This window comes from Coptis chinensis, chromosome 4 (assembly GCF_015680905.1).
Source record: "Coptis chinensis isolate HL-2020 chromosome 4, ASM1568090v1, whole genome shotgun sequence".
Classification (NCBI taxonomy): Eukaryota; Viridiplantae; Streptophyta; class Magnoliopsida; order Ranunculales; family Ranunculaceae; genus Coptis; species Coptis chinensis.
The window spans coordinates 1,742,477-1,760,984 of NC_141459.1; the positions used below are offsets into that span (position 1 = coordinate 1,742,477).

General features: G+C 35.4%; 1 protein-coding gene and 1 pseudogene across 9 annotated transcripts; one reads left to right on the forward strand and one right to left on the reverse strand.

Annotated features, from left to right (window-relative positions):
* Positions 1-422: 422 nt before the first annotated feature.
* On the reverse strand, positions 423-10,449 carry LOC147501097 (phosphatidylinositol 4-phosphate 5-kinase 1-like). 8 transcript variants are annotated; one of them, XM_086606131.1, is made up of 16 exons: positions 10,132-10,445; positions 9,867-9,946; positions 9,486-9,632; positions 8,925-9,107; positions 8,548-8,718; positions 7,579-7,817; positions 7,301-7,417; positions 7,097-7,221; positions 5,625-5,705; positions 4,417-5,495; positions 3,606-3,773; positions 3,133-3,298; positions 2,022-2,132; positions 1,757-1,944; positions 1,348-1,459; positions 423-1,247 (listed from the first exon to the last, which is right to left on the reverse strand). In XM_086606131.1, exon 10 carries the CDS (start codon positions 5,470-5,472, stop codon positions 4,645-4,647), a length of 828 nt encoding a protein of 275 aa, XP_086462257.1. In that variant the 5' UTR covers positions 5,473-5,495; positions 5,625-5,705; positions 7,097-7,221; positions 7,301-7,417; positions 7,579-7,817; positions 8,548-8,718; positions 8,925-9,107; positions 9,486-9,632; positions 9,867-9,946; positions 10,132-10,445; the 3' UTR covers positions 423-1,247; positions 1,348-1,459; positions 1,757-1,944; positions 2,022-2,132; positions 3,133-3,298; positions 3,606-3,773; positions 4,417-4,644. The 8 variants fall into 8 exon arrangements, with proteins under 8 accessions (XP_086462257.1, XP_086462258.1, XP_086462259.1 ...); XM_086606132.1 differs by lacking the exon at positions 5,625-5,705 and having other exon boundaries at positions 10,132-10,446; XM_086606133.1 differs by lacking the exons at positions 7,097-7,221; positions 7,301-7,417; positions 7,579-7,817; ... (3 more) ...; positions 9,867-9,946; positions 10,132-10,445 and adding an exon at positions 6,159-7,071.
* A 4,570-nt stretch (positions 10,450-15,019) lies between these two features.
* LOC147501098 (protein FAR1-RELATED SEQUENCE 5-like) lies at positions 15,020-18,340 on the forward strand (annotated as a pseudogene). The gene is made up of 3 exons (XR_015219751.1): positions 15,020-15,671; positions 15,947-18,165; positions 18,290-18,340. The product of XR_015219751.1 is annotated as a protein FAR1-RELATED SEQUENCE 5-like (transcript).
* The last annotated feature ends 168 nt before the right edge of the window (positions 18,341-18,508 follow it).

Below are 18,508 nucleotides of genomic sequence, written 5' to 3' on the forward strand. Positions count from 1 at the left end.
ACAGAAAATACCTCCCCGACCTTTAAAGATATTTTTGCTAGGCCTCTCTTCTTTTCCTGGAAATTTATTTTTCCATTTATTTTTGTTTCACATTCCTGCTGCATTTTTCCTATCCTTCTCCTTAATCAAGACTTGCATATATTCCCTCACATAAACTATAGGGTTAGTTAGTGTTAACCCCCCCTAGATAAGCCAATTAGGATTCCCCCCCATGGGCAATTAAGGTCCCCCCACCACCCACCACCAAATACGTTGACTTTTTTTTGTGTGTATTGGGGGGGAGAGACCCTAATTTCCCCGTCTAGTGGGGGGAAGGGGAATCCTAATTGGCTCATGGGGTAATACTAGTTAACCCTAAACTATATTACTACAATCCCTTGCCTCACTCCCACTTTCTTCCGAGTTAAATGACAAAGTACAAGAGCTCGAAGGAACTTCTTTTACAGAATCATCAAAGGACCAATCTTTCTCTAATGATACAAACCAATTCGATATTCGACCATAACTTCTGAAAAGACCAATAGATAACTTCTCAGAAAGACTGCGCTTTATATCCAGTCTTTTAACTTTACTTTTTTCTGATTTCACCGATAAAGAATGAGAAAGTGCATTTGAATTATCACATAGTACCCAGCAGAGCTATACCAGTTTGGTAGAGATGGAATTTTGCTCCCAGCAGGATAGAATGTTCCTGTCCATCCTTTAGGTCTCTGCTCCATGTTCCAAAGTAATAACCCCCATCAGAAAACCTATAAAACCCTGAACCATGTTTCAGTCCATCCAACCAAAAGCCATCATACATATCACTGTTTGCCCATTTCATAACCCCTCTACCACACATATTCCCAGCTTTCCAGTTCCCAATATACGTATCTTCAGTACTCCAGTCATACCTACCACTACCTTCCTTTACACCCTCTTTCCAAGAACCTTCATAAATGTCCAAATTACAATACTGTTTTCTTCCCAATCCATGTTGTACGTTTATTCTCCAAGCCCCTCTGTAAATAGAACCATCAGTTCCATTGAAGGTACCACAACCATGAAGGTAACCACCAGAAACTTCACCTTCATATGTTGCCCCTGAAGTCCAACGAAAGTTTCCTGCTCCAGTCACTTTCCCGTGATCCCATTCGCCATCATATACTGTGCCATCTGACCATGTATATTTCCCCTTCCCATGTGGAAGCAATCCCTTGAAGCTACCAGCATATCTGTCCCCATTGGGAAATACCTTTTCACCAATCCTGAAAAAGGAGATAATCAACTTAAATCGGAACCTACATATGAATAACACAAACGTTGTGCAAATAAGAAACAAATACAAGGTGTGGAAGGTAATTCTACCTCTCACTATCCTCCATATTTAGTTTCAATCAATTGGGTCCAAAAGCGTCTTAAGGCCACCTTCAAAAGCATTTACGGTTACACTGAAGAACAGCTACTGCTTTTTCACCACCTAAACAAAATTACCATGCATTCACATGTGAATTCCTTGGAAAAATTTATAATTGTCCTATATTACACTTTGCAATATCAATCTATATACGGCTTCTTCCAATCATATATCAATAATTCTACTAAAACATTAATGAAACAGCTCTTTTAAGAAACAGTAATGACTAATGAGACACAACCAACAACTGATATTACAAAATTCATTACAATGTCATAATATACTCTTTCATTTTGATCAGCAATCCACTGGAATGATATTTAATATGATGGCATCCATAGTACCGAAACAGGAACTTACTTGAAAAGAGACTCGCGCCATGATTTGTCCATATGGAACTCATATGACAGGTCAAGATCTTTTAAAGTTGTGTTCTCATTGATTTCATCTTTGCTTGTAATTCTTCCTTGAGAAGATCCTTTCAAATCATAACGATGATGTATTCGTAGTTCTGTACAAAACATATTTCCCATAACCACAAACCGTACCTGCAAAAGAAAGTTATAAGCCGAAGATATATAAATAATATGAAACGTGTACAACAATAAAACTGAATACCAAGTACCTTTCTTCCACCTTTAAGAGTTATCTCATGGAGCCCAAAAAACTTTGTTATGAGGGTATTTTCATGGGAACACACGTGTTTGTAATAGTTAGGAAGCATCTTTAGTAGAATCTACAAAATGAAATTTTTATTGTCAATAGGGCATTTGGAAAGGAAGAATTGAGTTACGCCAAGAATTGAGAGAAAACAAAGAAATACAATTAAATATAAGGTCAGTCTGGTCAGTACTCACAAGATACGCACGCAACGCAACAAAAGCATATGTGACAGCTTGTTCTTCGTAAGATTGTGGAAGACACTACTGTAAGAAAGTACAGTAATACTTCCAGTTTAAATAGAACTACTATAGCAATTGACAGTAAGAGAGATTCACATAGAAAGACATGCTCATTAACACACAATTAAGGCTACATTTGTTTTGAAACAAAGGAAGCTGCCATTTCAGGTATCCGATCAGCTACTAAACAGGAAAATAAAATAGAAGTATCCGGAAGTTGTTACAATTTACTTGGATTTTAAGTTGGAAATGCCTAGATAATGGTCCCATGTGGTTCAACATTAATTTCAAGAGATTCTGGTCTAGCTAAGGTGCCCAAGTAATAATGAGTAACATCAGTAGGATCTTCTTAGACCTGACAAGGATATTTTATTGTTATAAAGTGGAAGCCAAGTTTTTCCTATTGCCTCAACATACTTCATGCATTTCCTTTTCAGTCCTGGGTGGGTGGGTGGGTTGCAGTGATTCTTCTTATGCCAGTGTAGAGCATGCTTCATAACAGAGTTTGACATGACTCATTTAAATATATGTTTTAGACTTAACTTCTAAGGACCAACTGATACTTATAGCAAGTTGAGACCTAAGCACATCATCAACATGTATTGTGTCCTTATCTATATTCTAACCAGCGTTTTGTAGCTGTTCCTCAACTCATAGATACTTGGAGAGCATGTGTTCCATTGTGCATAAAATCATAATTGCACAAAGAAAAGGAAAATCAACCTATAAATTTGTCAATCCCACTCTAATAAACAAATCAACTTAAAACAGATCTTAAATACACAAACCACTAGGCAAAACTTATTTGAAGTTGGTAGTTATTTGTATCCAAACCTTCTGCTCGGATTTCTTTAAGGTTTTAATAACAAATCTTTCATCTTGTGAGACATAGAATAAACTTCCACTTTTTCCAGCAGACGAAACCTCTCTTAGGCCATCACCATCACAAATAGACATCATATAATCTGCAGCATCTATCTTGAACATCTCCCTCAAGTTCCTGGAAGGAAGAAAGAAAATAAGTAATTCTTCATGTTACATAAGATTAATCTATAGATTATATACCAACAACAACATACAGGTAGGTAAAAACTTAAAAGGTAAACATCAGCAAAAGAGACCAGAAGTAAAAGTACCTACTTTATTTTAAAAACTAGAATGTAAAGAGAAGGGAGTAAGGGGAAGCAGTTATTGTAACACCCAGGTTTTGCTCCTAGCTATGACCAAACTTTCAATTAGTGACAAATAGTAGAATAATTGACTTCTAGTCAGAAGTACAGCATTTACATCATAAGAGTTTAATATACCTAAAAACCATTGGGCAATAATCCTTCCAGTAGAAACCAATAGAACGGTGTGGCGGTGTAAATTGGGAACCATCTTTTGGGAAGTACACCCATATTCTAGCTCGAGGTCCAAAGTCAGAAGAAAGTACTTCACGCATAGGCACTGGTGTGACCTTTCCAACAGTGTACCTGCAGCATTAGGATGATTTAACCATATATGTCTAGACGAACCACAAAGAGATACAAACAAGCACAAGTATGCTCGGACTGTATAAAACCAGCGATCACCAACAACACTATTCGACGTAGATAACTAGAAATCAGATTTAATTTAATTTAATTTTTTTGTGTTCCTATTGTCACTAAAAGAGATTAATAAAAAGAAAATAGGTTGAGGTATGATATGCAGAATCCATGTCATTTGAACTTGAATATTTTGATAGTACTTTTCTTTGAAAAGAAAAAGATTTGACTGAAGTATATAGGGGGAGTGTACATCATAAATCATTATTTCATTATATATATATACCATACACACTGCAAATATTATCGTATATACAAGGTCAGTTATCATAATATTGAATTCAGTGGTTAAGCGTCACGACAGAAGACACTTTCTAACATAACTCTTTCCAACTACTCAGCTTGCTGCTGGGTAGTGAACTGAAGAAGGGTATTGAGCAAATTGTGTTGATAAGAAGACTTTGGTTTCTACCATTATCAGGACTCGGGATCTTAGCAACGGTAGCAACAAGTATTAGCTAAGTTACATAAATTATTAGGAATAGGATAGACATCAGCTCTGGCACAGTTACAGGAATGTTGTGAGTACCTGATCCCAAGTTGCAGATTGAACATCAGAAAATAGCTCCCACGACCTTTAAAGATATTTTTGCTAGGCCTCCCTTCTTTTCCTGGAAATTTATTTTTCCATTTATTTTTGTTTGACATTCCTGCTGCATTTTTCCTATCCTTCTCCTTAATCAAGACTCCTTGCATATATTCCCTCACATAAACTATATTACTACCATCCCGTGCCTCACTCCCACCTTCTTCCGAGTTAAATGACAACGTACGAGAGCTTTCTCTCGAAGCGAACTTCTTTTGCAGAATCATCAAAGGACCAATCTTTCTCTAATGATACAGACCGATTTGATATTCGACCAGAACTTCTGAAAAGACCAATCGATAACTTCTCAGGAAGACTGCGGTTTATACTCGCTCTTCTAACTTTAGTTTGATCTGATTTCACCGATAAAGAATGGGAAAGTGTATTTGAATTATCATCATAGTACCCAGCAGAGCTATACCAGTTTGGTAGAGATGGAAGTTTGCTCCCAGCAGGATAGAATGTTCCCTGTCCACCCTTTCGGCCTCTACTCCATGTTCCAAAGTAATAACCCCCATCAGAAAACCTATAAAACCCTGAACCATGTTTCAGTCCATCCAACCAAAAGCCATCATACATATCACTGCTTGCCCATTTCATAACCCCTCTACCACACATATTCCCAGCTTTCCAGTTCCCAATATACGTATCTTCACTACTCCAGTCATACCTACCACTACCTTCCTTTACACCCTCTTTCCAAGAACCTTCATAAATGTCCAAATTACAATACTGTTTTCTTCCCAATCCATGTTGTACGTTTATTCTCCAAGCCCCTCTGTAAATAGAACCATCAGTTCCATTGAAGGTACCACAACCATGAAGGTAACCACCAGAAACTTCACCTTCATATATTGCCCCTGAAGTCCAACGAAAGTTTCCTGCTCCAGTCACTTTCCCGTGATCATTCACCATCATATACTGTGCCATCTGACCATGTATATTTCCCCTTCCCATGTGGAAGCAATCCCTTGAAGCTACCAGCATATCTGTCCCCATTGGGAAATACCTTTTCACCAATCCTGAATAACACAAAGTGCAAATAAGAAATAAATACAAGGTGTGTAAGGTAATTCTGTCTCTCGTTTTTCTCAAAAAACTAGTATTTAATTTTTCACTAAGTATATGGTAAATATGATAAGTAGAATTACCTCTCACTATCCCCCATATTTAGTTTCAATCAATTGGGTCCAAAAGCGTCTAAGACTAATGTTTGATACCTCATCCACCTTCTTCAAAAGCATTTACGGTTACAATGAAGAACAGCTACTGCTTTTTCACCAACTAAATAAAATTACCATGCATTGACATGTTAATTCCTGGGAAAATAAATGAAAGGCCCTACCCTCATATGATGACAGACAACATGAATATTACAATCTCAATAAAATATATAGAAGTTGAAGATTATGCTTGTTGTGCATCTAAAAGCACAATCAAAAGTTTAATTGGGTAGAGTCCTATATATATTAATTACACTTTGCAATATCAATCTATATACACTAGCTAATGCGCTTAAGAGATTACGGCTTCTTCCAATAAAAAATAAATGTTGAATCTGATGTCATTATATACTATAGAATTTTTCCTCAACTGTTAACAATAATTCTAGTAAAACATTAATGAAACAGCTCTTTTAAGAAACAGTAATGACTAATGACACACAACCAACTGATAATACTGACCTTCAATCCAGAAGTCGCCAAAGAAGACCAAAAAAAATGAGCAATAAAACTAGTGAGAGAAAGAAGCCCGAGTTTGAGGGAAGCACTAAAAATAATTGTGAGACACATACACGCTCGGTGACTCATCAGACCAGCTTATTATTATTATATCTTCCTCTTCGTCTTCTTTCTTACTGGTTGTGTAAAACATTCTCCTGCTGATCTAGTGTACTTAACCACTAATTTATTATATCCAACTGGTATACGTGGCAAGCATGCAAGCATGTGAATGCATATCTCATGACGAGTCTTGGAAGAGAACATAAACATCAGAGCGTATACAAGAAATGCCTTTTGCGTAAAGTCCTAATTGTCCTTTCACACAAGGAATAGGAATATATCTGGCTGCTTCACCTTTACAATCTCGTTTATTATTATTATTATTATTTAGGAAAAGCGAATTTCCAAAAAACACATCATTTTCTACAATTACTCACAATTAACACATCATTTTCTACAATGCAACCTAAGCTAATAATGGTATCCAAAAAAAAGCAAGCAAGTCCTAAAGTACACTATATATTTTTTGGTTTCCTCTACTAATATCCTCCATTAGAAATCATATTAAAGGATAAACGTTTACATCACAATTTTTACCACAGAGATGATTATTTCTCTAAATAAACACACAAAGAGGTTCATGTTTATTATTTATACCAACAGAAGTACTAACTATCCTGCGGTCCTGCCATCTTAAAATTTTCAAATCTTAATTCTTTAAGGAGAATGTTATTTTTTAAGAAGATAATCTCTCTAATAAAATGTTATATCCGCCAATCAGGCATTAAGTTTTTTTATATAGGCTAATAAAGGGGCTTAAACTTTCAAAAGTTTCAACTGGTCATAAGGAAAAATCATCACTTAAAAAACAAGCTATTCAACATATGCAACCTCCTTACCTGAGGCATCTCAATATCTTTAGATGAAAGTGGACTCTTCTCAATGGACCCAATCATTCGTTTTTCAAGCACCCGAATCTGAAGTTCTTTTCACTTATTTCGTCCTTTAGCTTTTGCCTTTGTTCCTATTATAACCAAGAGATACATAATATTATATGTCATCTACAGAAATAGCTTAGGGATGGAGAAAACAAGTACACACACCTGAAGATGTGAATTTTCAGGGTTGCTGGCTGCTTGCTCTGACAATCGTTTTAACAAACTAGTACACAGGGCGACCTCACCAGCTAACATTTTGACCTGCTCACGGAGTAGATCCATCTGATCCATAATAGTGGTCCCAGTCAGCAAGTTAAGACACTCATCAGTAAAATTTACAGGTAATTGGGAAAAACTATCAATCAGGAAAACTTGTCAGGCTACATATTCTCAAATTTTAGCAATTAAAGCAAAATAAATAAATAAATAAAGGTTTGCCTAACCACTGGTAATTGGCGTCCTCTGACAGTTGCACGAAATAGTTCACCTGCTTGAGTTTTCTCTCGGAATGAGTCAATATCTGGAGGATCATCAGCCCTTCTACTCACAGATTTTCTACGATTATCCTTCATGTCCGTTGACAAAATTTATGTTCGGTGGTTTGCGAAGAAGATGCAAGTGAACCACTCGCAGAGCTCTCACTATCAGCACTAATAGATAGTCCAGTGGGGAGTTCTGACCTCTGCAAACGAAGTCATTAAAAGTTATTGCAATTCGCAAACCACTTTATTCCAAAAAACAGGCAGACAGAGAGAAGCAGAACTATGTTATTGCAGGAACCGCGCGTTTAACAAGGGGCAAACACATACACCACAAAAGTTACATAGTAAACACCAAAAAATTTATCCAGTAGGAAAGATACCAATCAAATTATTGTTTTGATACTGATGGAAGAAACAACAAATTTCACTTAGATCCTACATTTTAGTGAAATTTACTGTTTTTTCAAACTAATAACTATGAAATAGCTCATCTCGTTCTTTATCTTGTCTAGTGTTTTATATTATGAAATATACATGATAATTGTGCAAAGACACAGGATGGACCCCTTTTTTTACTATTCATGAAGAATGGATCAGAAGCAATTTATAGCAGTGATTACAAGAGGGATGAGGTCTTTAGCCTAAGTGCCTAACTAGCTAAAGGTAAATGAAAAAGTAAAGTAAGAGATCACACACACTTTTATCATTTTAGTCGTATTATTATTCTGGGATAAATAACCACAAGAAAAAGAGTAAGTGACACGATGCGGTTACATGTATGTCTCAGTATCCAACGGTGGTACTAAGTATCCGAGATGGCAATATACCGAATTTCAATGTCTGCCATCTCGTATCCGAAGCGGAATTCTTTGAAAATATGTTTTGTTGGTGCTACATAGATGGAAAAAGAAAAACAGTGAAGAAACTCACACGCAATTTGAACCAGCTAAGCATTCCACGCTTTCTATTCCTTTTATCATCTTTAGCCAATTCATCTAAACTGGTAAAATCACATCTTCCTTCTACTGAAAACTCTGAATCAAGGCTACGGGCATCATCATCAATCATGTATTCCCATTTCCTATCGGGCAAATATGCTAGCTGCATCAACAACGATATCTTAGTAACTACTAGGAAAGAACAAGATAATTATGAGTCGAGTTCACTGTTCAGACATACAGACACGTAGAAGTCTGTAAAAATTATAGAACAATGTATATACTATAACTCTGCTTTTGTTATTAGCAAACAGAAACATATGAACCAATTTCTTGTATTAGAACATTTCAATATTGTTATATAAGCACCTCGTCTTCTCCAAAGGAATGCCTTCTTCTATGGCCAGGCTTTCCAGCAATACTTGAGGATATTGTATTTTTCGTGGAAACCAAGATTAGCTTTGTCAACCGTTGAATTCTCCCCATTAAAGCTGCCTTAGCTTGTTCCTCCTCTTCTAATCTTGATTGCAACTTAACTTGACCAGCTTCAAGCTTTAAGAAATCAAAGCGATTACTGTCATGCGATCACAAATAACATTTACATAGATGCACGGCTATGGATGATGGAAAACTCTTTCGAAGGAAGAGAGTACAAGCTATGTGATAATGCTGAACACCCAAGTGAGTTGTGGTACACTTCTAAATAGACATCCACGTCCATTAAAATTTACAATCATACCATAGGGAAAATAAAAAATATTGCATCGGGGCAAAACGTACAACATTTTATCGCTTTGATATTTTAGAAAAAATTAACACAGAGGCTTCAAAAAACTAAAATATTGTGTTATTTAATAATATGTCAGTTCCAAAATATGTCAAAGCTAAAACGAAAAAATTGAACACTGACCACAACTTGCACACACAAACCTGAAGCTTCAGATTAAAAAGATCTTCTTGCCTAGGTGTAATTAGATATGGCTTCTCCATCATGCCTTGCTTCAATTGCTGAAGCTCTTGTTTCAAACTAGAAATTTCTCCCTGATACTTCTTTATGAGAGACTTCTCATCCATAATCTGAATTTGAATATGTCAACAATTCGCATGATGGACCTCGGCACAAAATCACATATATTGAACATGGTCCTTTGTCACAAATACCAGTAACAAGCTTACTCATACTAATATTATCGCAGAGTCGGCTGTTTACCAACAAATCTAGTAAACAGTTTACCCAAGATATCTACAGACATTGTATTTGAGCAACTTCTAACAAAGGATGATATTGCCTCTACTTTACATTTATCTTACATGAATTCAAACGAATGAGGAAGTCACATGCATCGTATGAGTTTTTCCACTACTAGTAACACCATAAGCAAACACTGTACCTGCAAAAGAATCAAATGAGCGAAGAATAAGAAAGCGATCCAAATACTGCTCTTTTGTCTGATTTGCACCTTTGTAATAATGTAATGTAAGTTTTCAACATTACTACCCCAAATACCACAGATGCAGAGACTGTTAAAAGAAAAATGAATTCATACAATACAGTGTCCTGTGGTGTATATCATACCTGGTATCGTTGGGGGATTACCATTAACTCCTTCCATGGCACCACTTATAACATATTGAGCGGCAACATCTGCTAGCCCAAACACCCTATCTGCATAAACGGGACCATAGAAAAATGACATATGCTACCAAAAAAGCATCTGCAAGATTCTACTATAAGAAGATATACAGCTCCTTATAAGAACGTAAGAGTCCTGATAAAACGAGTTTCTATACCACAGTATTTTTGGAAACTCGTTTTAATATTTCTGGTGGGGGTTCATTTTCGGTGGTAGTTATGACCCAGTACGTTCGTACAAAAGATGAAATTTATGTGATGATTTTATTTTGTGTTTAAAATGGAAAGTTTGAAAAAGCATAATTGCTATTTAGTTCATAATCAAAAATCATTTCGTGAGGGCCATCCTAAGTTATATCCTAGCCCACTTACAGTCCTAAGTCTATTATTGTTTTATTGTGAAAAAAAACTCACTATTTGTTTTTCATTTATTTTAATTTATTAGATAAAAAGTTTTACATTAGAAAATTGGAAATTATAAAATCACATTAAACCCATTCGTTTCCTTAGCATTTTCGCCTTCTCCAATAAATAAACATGCACGCCTCCATAACTAATTAAACTTCTTCAACACCCTATGACAATTTATCAAATTGAAGCCAACACTTCAATATTATTTATATTATTCTTTTGTCTTATTTGGTTTTTCTATATTGTTTAATTTAGTGTAGAATCACTAAAATCTCTCTCTCTCTCTCTCTCTCTCTCTCTCTCTTTTTATAATTATTTGTTAAATAAATCTATTAAAATAAGTTTGTGACATTGTTGTTTGGCCATGATCTGCTACGATGTTATAGGTGTAGGATATTTTTTTATTCTTCCACTTTTCTTCATGTATTTATGGTGTTTTGTCTTAGATCTCTCTGTATGTGAAGATCTCCCTCACAACACTCCTATGTTTCTACTTCACTTTGTATTTTTATTTTTTTTATCAATAGAATTCAATTAAACAAAAATTGTGGAGATACTATTCAAGAAAGAATAAAGAAAATGTTAGGATCAATTTTGACAATAATTGTTATCTTCTAAATTTTTTGTTATAAAAAAAAAATGTTTGTGGGGGAGACTATTCAAGAAAAAAAAATGTTGGGATTAATTTTTACAATAATTGTTATCTTCTAAATTTTTTGTTATAAAAAAAATATTTGTGGGGAGACTATTCAAGAAAGAAAAAAGAAAATGTTATGATCAATTTTTACAATAATTGTTATTTTCTAAAAAATTTGTTATAAAAAAAATGTTTGTGGGGGAGACTATTCAATAAAGAAAAAATAAAATGTTAGGATCAATTTTTACAACAATTGTTATCTTCTAAATTCTTTGTTAAATAAACGAAGTGTTTGCATTCATATGAAATAATGTAACACAAACATTAACTCCTTCCATGGCACCACTTATAACATATTGAGCGGCAACATCACAAATATGGTATAAGAAGATATACAGCTCCTTATAAGAACGTTCATACAATATTATCTGGAAGAGTCCTTATAAAACGAGTTTCTATACCACAGTACTTTTGGAAACTCGTTTTAATATTTCTGGTGGGGTTCATTTTCGGTGGTAGTTATGACATAGTATGTTCGTACAAAAGATGAAATTTCTGGGATGATTTTATTTTGTGTTCAAAATGGCATTCCATTAGTGTTGGAAAGTTTGAAAAAGCATAATTGTTATATAGTTCACAATAAAAAGTCATTTGGTGTTGCTATTGCTGTTCCCAGCGGCTAGGGCCTGTTCTACCCTATAGCAAAATAAGCAGCCGCTTAGAGCCCGCAGTCCAAAGGGCCCAATATATCCTAGCCCACTTACAGTCCTAAGTCTATTATTGTTTTATTGTGAAAAAAAACTCACTATTTGTTTTTCATTTATTTTAATTTGTTAGATAAAAGGTTTTACATTGGAAAATTGGAAATTATAAAATCACATTAAACCCTTTCATTTCCTTAACATTTTCGCCTTCTCCAATAAATAAACATGCACGCCTCCATAACTAATTAAACTTCTTCAACACCCTATGACAATTTATCAAATTGAAGCCAACAATTCAATATTATTTATATCATTCTTTTGTCTTATTTGGTTTTTCCATATTGTTTGATTTAGTGTAGAATCTCTCTCTCTCTCTCTCTCTCTCTCTCTCTCTCTCTCTCTCTCTCTCTCTCTTGTGTAATTATTTGTTAAATAAATCTATTAAAATTTCAAGTTTGTGACATTGTTGTTTGGCCATGATCTGCTACGATGTTATAGGTGTAAGATATTTTTTTATTCTTCCACTCTTCCTCATGTATTTATGATGCTTTGTCTTAGATCTCTCTGTATGTGAAGATCTCCCTCACAACACTCCTATGTTTCTACTTCACTTTGTATTTCTATTTTTTTTATCAATAGAATTCAATTAAAAAAAAATAGTGGAGAGACTATTCAAGAAAGAATAAAGAAAATGTTAGGATCAATTTTGACAATAATTGTTATCTTCTAAATTTTTTGTTATAAAAAAAATGTTTGTGGGAGAGACTATTCAAGAAAAAAAAAAAATGTTATGATTAATTTTTTACAATAATTATTATCTTCTAAATTTTTTTATTATAAAAAAAATATTTGTGGGGAGACTATTGAAAAAAAAAAAAAAAGAAAATGTTATGATCAATTTTTATAATAATTGTTATCTTATAAATTTTTTGTTATAAAAAAAAATGTTTGTGGGGGAGACTATTCAAGAAATAAAAAATAAAATGTTATGATCAATTTTTACAACAATTGTTATCTTCTAAATTTTTTGTTAAATAAACTAAGTGTTTGCATTCAGATGAAATAATATAAACAAATCATATCGATTTATAAGATGTAACAATTTTATTGGGACTTTGCTTAGGGCCCCCGATTGCCTTGAGCTGCCTCTGCCAGCGGCAAGAGGAAGATTCATTTATTTGTAGTTGTGAGGTGGTGCCCAAATAAATGGGTTTTGCAATGGGTGGTTGATAATATCCATGATCTTGGGCATGAAAAGGCTGAATTTCATGTGGTTGTTTGATGGTTTGTTGTTGGTGCTGAGTTGTGAAGGTTGAAATTTTAGTGGTGGTGAACATCAGTTTATAATTGATGGTTGTCTATTTTTTTTTGTCAGTTTTAGTGTAATCTATTTGTTGGTAGATGAATGTCAGTTTGATTCTCCGTGATCTTAGGAATGAAGATGCTGAATTTCATGTGGTTGTTTGATGGCTTGTTGTTGGTACTGAGTTGTAAAGGGTGAAATTTTGGTGGTGGTGAATGTCAGTTAATAATTGATGGTTGTATGTTGTATTTTTATTTTTATTTTGTCAGTTTTAGTGTAATATGTTTGTGAACATTAGAGGAGATAAAATGTGTGTGATGGTTTATGGAGTAAGAGTTAAATTTGATTGGGGGTTTTAAGCGATAAAATAAATAAACAGTGATCAAAGAAGATTACCGCGAGATCTAAGAGGAATTAGATTAGCCACTTCTTCTTCCAATCAACATCTACAGACTACAGTGCACCTTAGCAGTCTAGCATAACAACAGTTGACCATTAACACTTAACAATACCAAATTCCACTATATGCCCCGAAAATTTGTGACATGTTAAATTTTCAGCATCATATATCAAAATATCAAATATATCGTTTGTTAGTATTTTGTCTATTTAAATATCAATTTTCATAATACTCTGATGGGGATGCTACATAACCAAATCATAAAATAACGTTTCTTATGGGGCTATTATACAAGGTCTAAATTTGGCTGGTGTGATAAACTCAGCTAAATTTTGAGAACTTGTATAGGCTTTGTTTGGTAGCACGAATAGTGGACCCTATTCATGGGTTAGGGCACACTATCCATATTTTTCTGTTTGGTCCATCTGAAATATGTATAGTTTGTTAATATAGTTGTTAGCGAAACCACAAAAAGGTGGATATTGGTATCCATGTGGGAACATGAGATTACATATACTTGTTTAGTTAGAAGGCTCAAAAGACAAAATAATAAAACAAATATCGAAGAAAAAGGAAAAAAGAAAAAAGAAAAAAAGTTTTGTCTTCGTTCACCAAAAATTAGTCTCCTCTTCTCCCAATCACCCATGACAAGTATCAAGCTTCTCTTCAGCCTCCATCCCACTACCAAGTAAGCTCTCCTCCCCAACGCCTCCACTTCATATTTTTTTCCAATCAAAGACAAAGTAAAATCAAAATCAAAGTGAAGATCCTTCCACCCTAAGTAGTTTACTCTCCTCTTCAAGCACTTTTATAATCTATTGGAATAAATCAAAATCATTTTGCGTTAATGTAATATTGGGGTTTTGTGTTAATGTAATATTGGGGCTTTTGTGTTTATGGGTTTGAAGAAGAATTTAGGTACTCTATAAATCAGTTTTATGATGTATTGAGAGAATATTTGAGAAGAGAATGGAGATGTTGTTTACTTTTGTGAGATAATTGATTGTTGATTATTGAAACATGGGCACATTTTTGGGTCTGTATTAAGTTTTCCTCAAAACTTTGGTTTTATTTTTATTTTTTATTGATAACAGAAGTGAGACCAAACAAAGCCTATACAAGTTCTCAAAATTTAGCTGAGTTTATCACACCAGCCCAATTTAGACCTTGTATAATAGCCCCATAATAAACATTATTTTATGATTTGGTTATGTAGCATCCCCATCAGAGTACTATGAAATTTGATATTTAAATGGGCAAAATACCAACAAATGATATATTTGATATTTTGATATATGATGTCTGAAAATTCTAACATGTCACAAATTTTCGGGGCATATAGCGGAATTTGGTACTGTTAAGTGTTATTGTCGTGCTAGACTGCTAAGGTGCACTGTAGTCTTGTAGATGCTGATTGGAAGAAGAAGTGGCTAATCTAATTCTCTATCTTCTTTGATCACTGTTTCTTCATTTTATCGCTTAAAACCCCCAATCAAATTTAACTCTTACTCCATAAACCCTCACACACATTTTATCTCCTCTAATGTTGATAAAACTTGTATATATTTACTGCTAAAAATGAAAAACAAGAAGAAAAACCAGTCCAATTCATCACTTCCTCCTCCTCCTTACCATTTTCTACCACCATTTTACCCACCTTGGTCTACATACCCAGGTGTTTGGCAATTTCCTCCGCCTGGTCCACCGCCACACGGCTTTCCAATAACAATGCCGCCTCTAAATTGCCCTCCACCAGGGACTATTGCGGGTTTACGACCTCAACATCCTCATTTTGGCTTCTGGCCGCATCCTGGAGGTTTTACCTCCCCACCTATAGTAATGAGCCCTATCATGCCTCAAACAAGTTGTCAAGGTTCAGTAGTGTCATTACCTACTTCTAGCCAAGCTCCAACTGCTATTGCTCCTTCACAAGCACCCCCACCACTTAGGAGACGACATTCTGCTGCAGCAGGTGATCCGCAACAAGAGGGCAAAGCCGGTCAGACTCAACGAGTAAAGTCGAAAAAGGTGAACTTGTACATGTATTTTGTCTTATGCTTAATGTTGATATGCTAAGTTGAAACTAATCTTCTTGTTATACATACTAGTAAAAGGCTTCATTTTTCCTGAAGTCAGACTCTGCATATATACAATATAATGAAGCCTTTGATAATATACACACAATCAAGCAGTATAATTTTTCTCTGGTGCATTTAGGTGCTGGTAAATTATTTTGTCTTTAGTTTGTGAAAAGTTCCTCCTCGTTACCCTTCAATACTGATGATGTTGGGTAATTTGTACAGCATAATGGTATAGAGAAGAAAAGTAGTCATGGTCATGATAAACAAGAGGCTGATGTATATGTTGAGCACAAGTCTCTGAAGGAAGGTCCTAATACAGTTGAACACAGTGAAGGAGAGGAAAACAATGCCTTTACCTAAACTTGGGTCTGAGCCGTTTGTTGGTCTAAAATTTTGTTCAGAAGATCAGGCATATGAATTCTACAATGCCTATGCCAAGGAGAAAGGATTTAGTATTAGGAAGAGTCATATACAGCGGTCAAGGGTTGATCGAAGTGTGATTTCTCGTGAATATGTATGTGCAAATCAAGGGGTTCGTTCTACAAATGATAGGCGATATAAAGAAAAGGTTGTGCGACCTCGACGGGAAACGAGGGTAGACTGTAGAGCGGTTATGAGCATAAAAAGAAGATCAGAAAGATGGGTTGTTGATCGATTCCACAAAGAGCATAATCATGGTTTTGTTGATCCAGTTAAAGTTGAGAAACTCCGCTCACATCGAAAATTAACAAGTACCACAAAGTCAGTGATTGATACTCTCCACAAGTGTAGAATTGGGCCATCTAAAATTATAGATGTTCTTGCAAAAGCAGCATCTGGAGAGGATAAAGTTGAAATTGGTGGTCTTGATCTATTAAAGTTTATGAAGAAAGAGCGAAAGAACAGCATTGGAATGGACTGCTATCGTGTACTTGAGTACTTTCAAGGAATACAAGCGTTAGATCCAGGATTCTTCTATGCTATAGAAGCTGGTGAAAATCGATCTATGAGGAGTATGTTTTGGGCAGACAGCAGGGCTAGAGCAGCATACAAGCAGTTTGGGGATGTTATTGTCTTTGATTTTATTTGTCGGTCAAACAAAGATCTGTTCCCGTTTGCTTCTTTCACTGGAATGAATCACCACAGACAGGCTGTGTTGTTTGGGTGTGCGTTTTTAGCAGATGAGGCTGTGGAATCTTTCATTTGGTTGTTCGAAACCTTTCTTAGAGCCGTGTCAGATAGACATCCTACTTCTCTTATTACAAATCGAGACAAAGCAGTAGTGATTGCTATAGAGAAGGTTTTTCCAGAAGCTAAGCAAAGGTTCTGTAGATTACACGTCGATAAGAGTTTTTTAGACAATATGAGCAACATCTTTGATACGTATCCAGATTTCCAGGCTAAATACAGAAAGTGTGTCTACGACAGTCAAAAACCAGAAGAATTTGAATCTGGTTGGAAGGCACTCCTAGCGATGTTTTGTTTAGATGAAAATAGTTGGTTAAATGGGATGTATGATATGCGAGAGCATTGGGTGCCATTGTACTTGCAAGATATTTTCTTTGCCGGCATGACAACTATGCAGCTGGGTGAGGGGGTGAACTATTTTGATGGTTTTGTGCACGATGGAACACCTCTGAGTGAGTTTATACCACAATATGAACAGGCTGTAAAGCAAAGGCGAAATGAGGAAGCGGATGAAGATTTTATAACTATGTACACAAGTGTGGGTTCAACATCAAAACACCCCATAGAAGAACAAGCTGCAAAAGTTTTTACAAGGAATATGTTTACGGTGTTTAGCCATGAATTTTGTGAAAGTTCTGGTTGCTTTGTGAGGAAGATTACCGAAGAGGAGCCTATAAGTAAGTACTTGGTTGGATTTGGTGATAAAAACGATGAAATGAATATTGTCGCATTTGATTCATGTAACAATATTGCAAACTGCAGCTGTCACATGTTTGAGTTTGAAGGGATGCTTTGCAAGCATGTCCTTAAAGTATTTCAAGAGGCAAACGTAGTCGAGATTCCACCTAAATACATCTTAAATCGGGTGGACAATGAATGCTAGGTAATGCTTGGATCATGTGGTGACGGAGCTAGAGCTGTTTCACAAAAATCAAATGCAGTTGACATTTGGACTTTGAAAAGTAATGCGATAAAGTTTGTAGAACTTGGGGCAGCCTCTACTGAACGTCTTAACTGTGCTTTTAACATCATTGAAGAGGGCATGAAAAATCTCTCTTTCACCAGTGCCCCTTCTAGTGACTCGCCCCTGAAAAGGTCGATGATACAACCTTGCACATAAGTGACAGCACCTCACATGAATCTCCACCAGTTGAAACAAAAAACATTATCTTGAATCTTCCAAAATGAGGTTGGGCATTAAACAGACACTAAGAAGGAAGAGAAAGTGTAGCGCGTGCAACCAAACAGGACACTACACAACTACATGTCCACAGGTAAATGAAGTTGTTCTAGATTTTATGTTTGTTATTGTCACTAGCATATAGTATTTGTCAACCCTGTCTGCATCCTTAACAACTTTTCTTTATACTTATGTGCACACTTTCTATCTGGGTGCAGGGATCTGTTATTCAGTCTGAAACTTCCACTAATGTTACTGGCTCCTCTTGATCTGCCTCGGAGACATAGTGTGTTCTGGGACCTGTTTGTCACCACTCACCACCAGTCAATGTTGTCTGGACCTGTTGATCCCATTTTTGTACAAAGCTGTAGCTTAGAAATGTGTATAGTTTCTTCATTAAAAAGTACATATAGGGAATACCCAGTTGTACATATAGT

Bases quoted from the DNA above. Each gene is read 5' to 3' on its own strand.
- LOC147501097 (XM_086606130.1), bottom strand. From the start codon at position 4,700: ATGATTCTGCAAAAGAAGTTCGCTTCGAGAGAAAGCTCTCGTACGTTG. The intron at 3,774-4,416 runs GTACTCACAACA...CTAATGCTGCAG, and splicing joins AATCTGCAACTTGGGATCAG to GTACACTGTTGGAAAGGTCA. The intron at 2,133-3,132 runs GTTTGGATACAA...TTCATTTTGTAG, and splicing joins TAAAGAAATCCGAGCAGAAG to ATTCTACTAAAGATGCTTCC.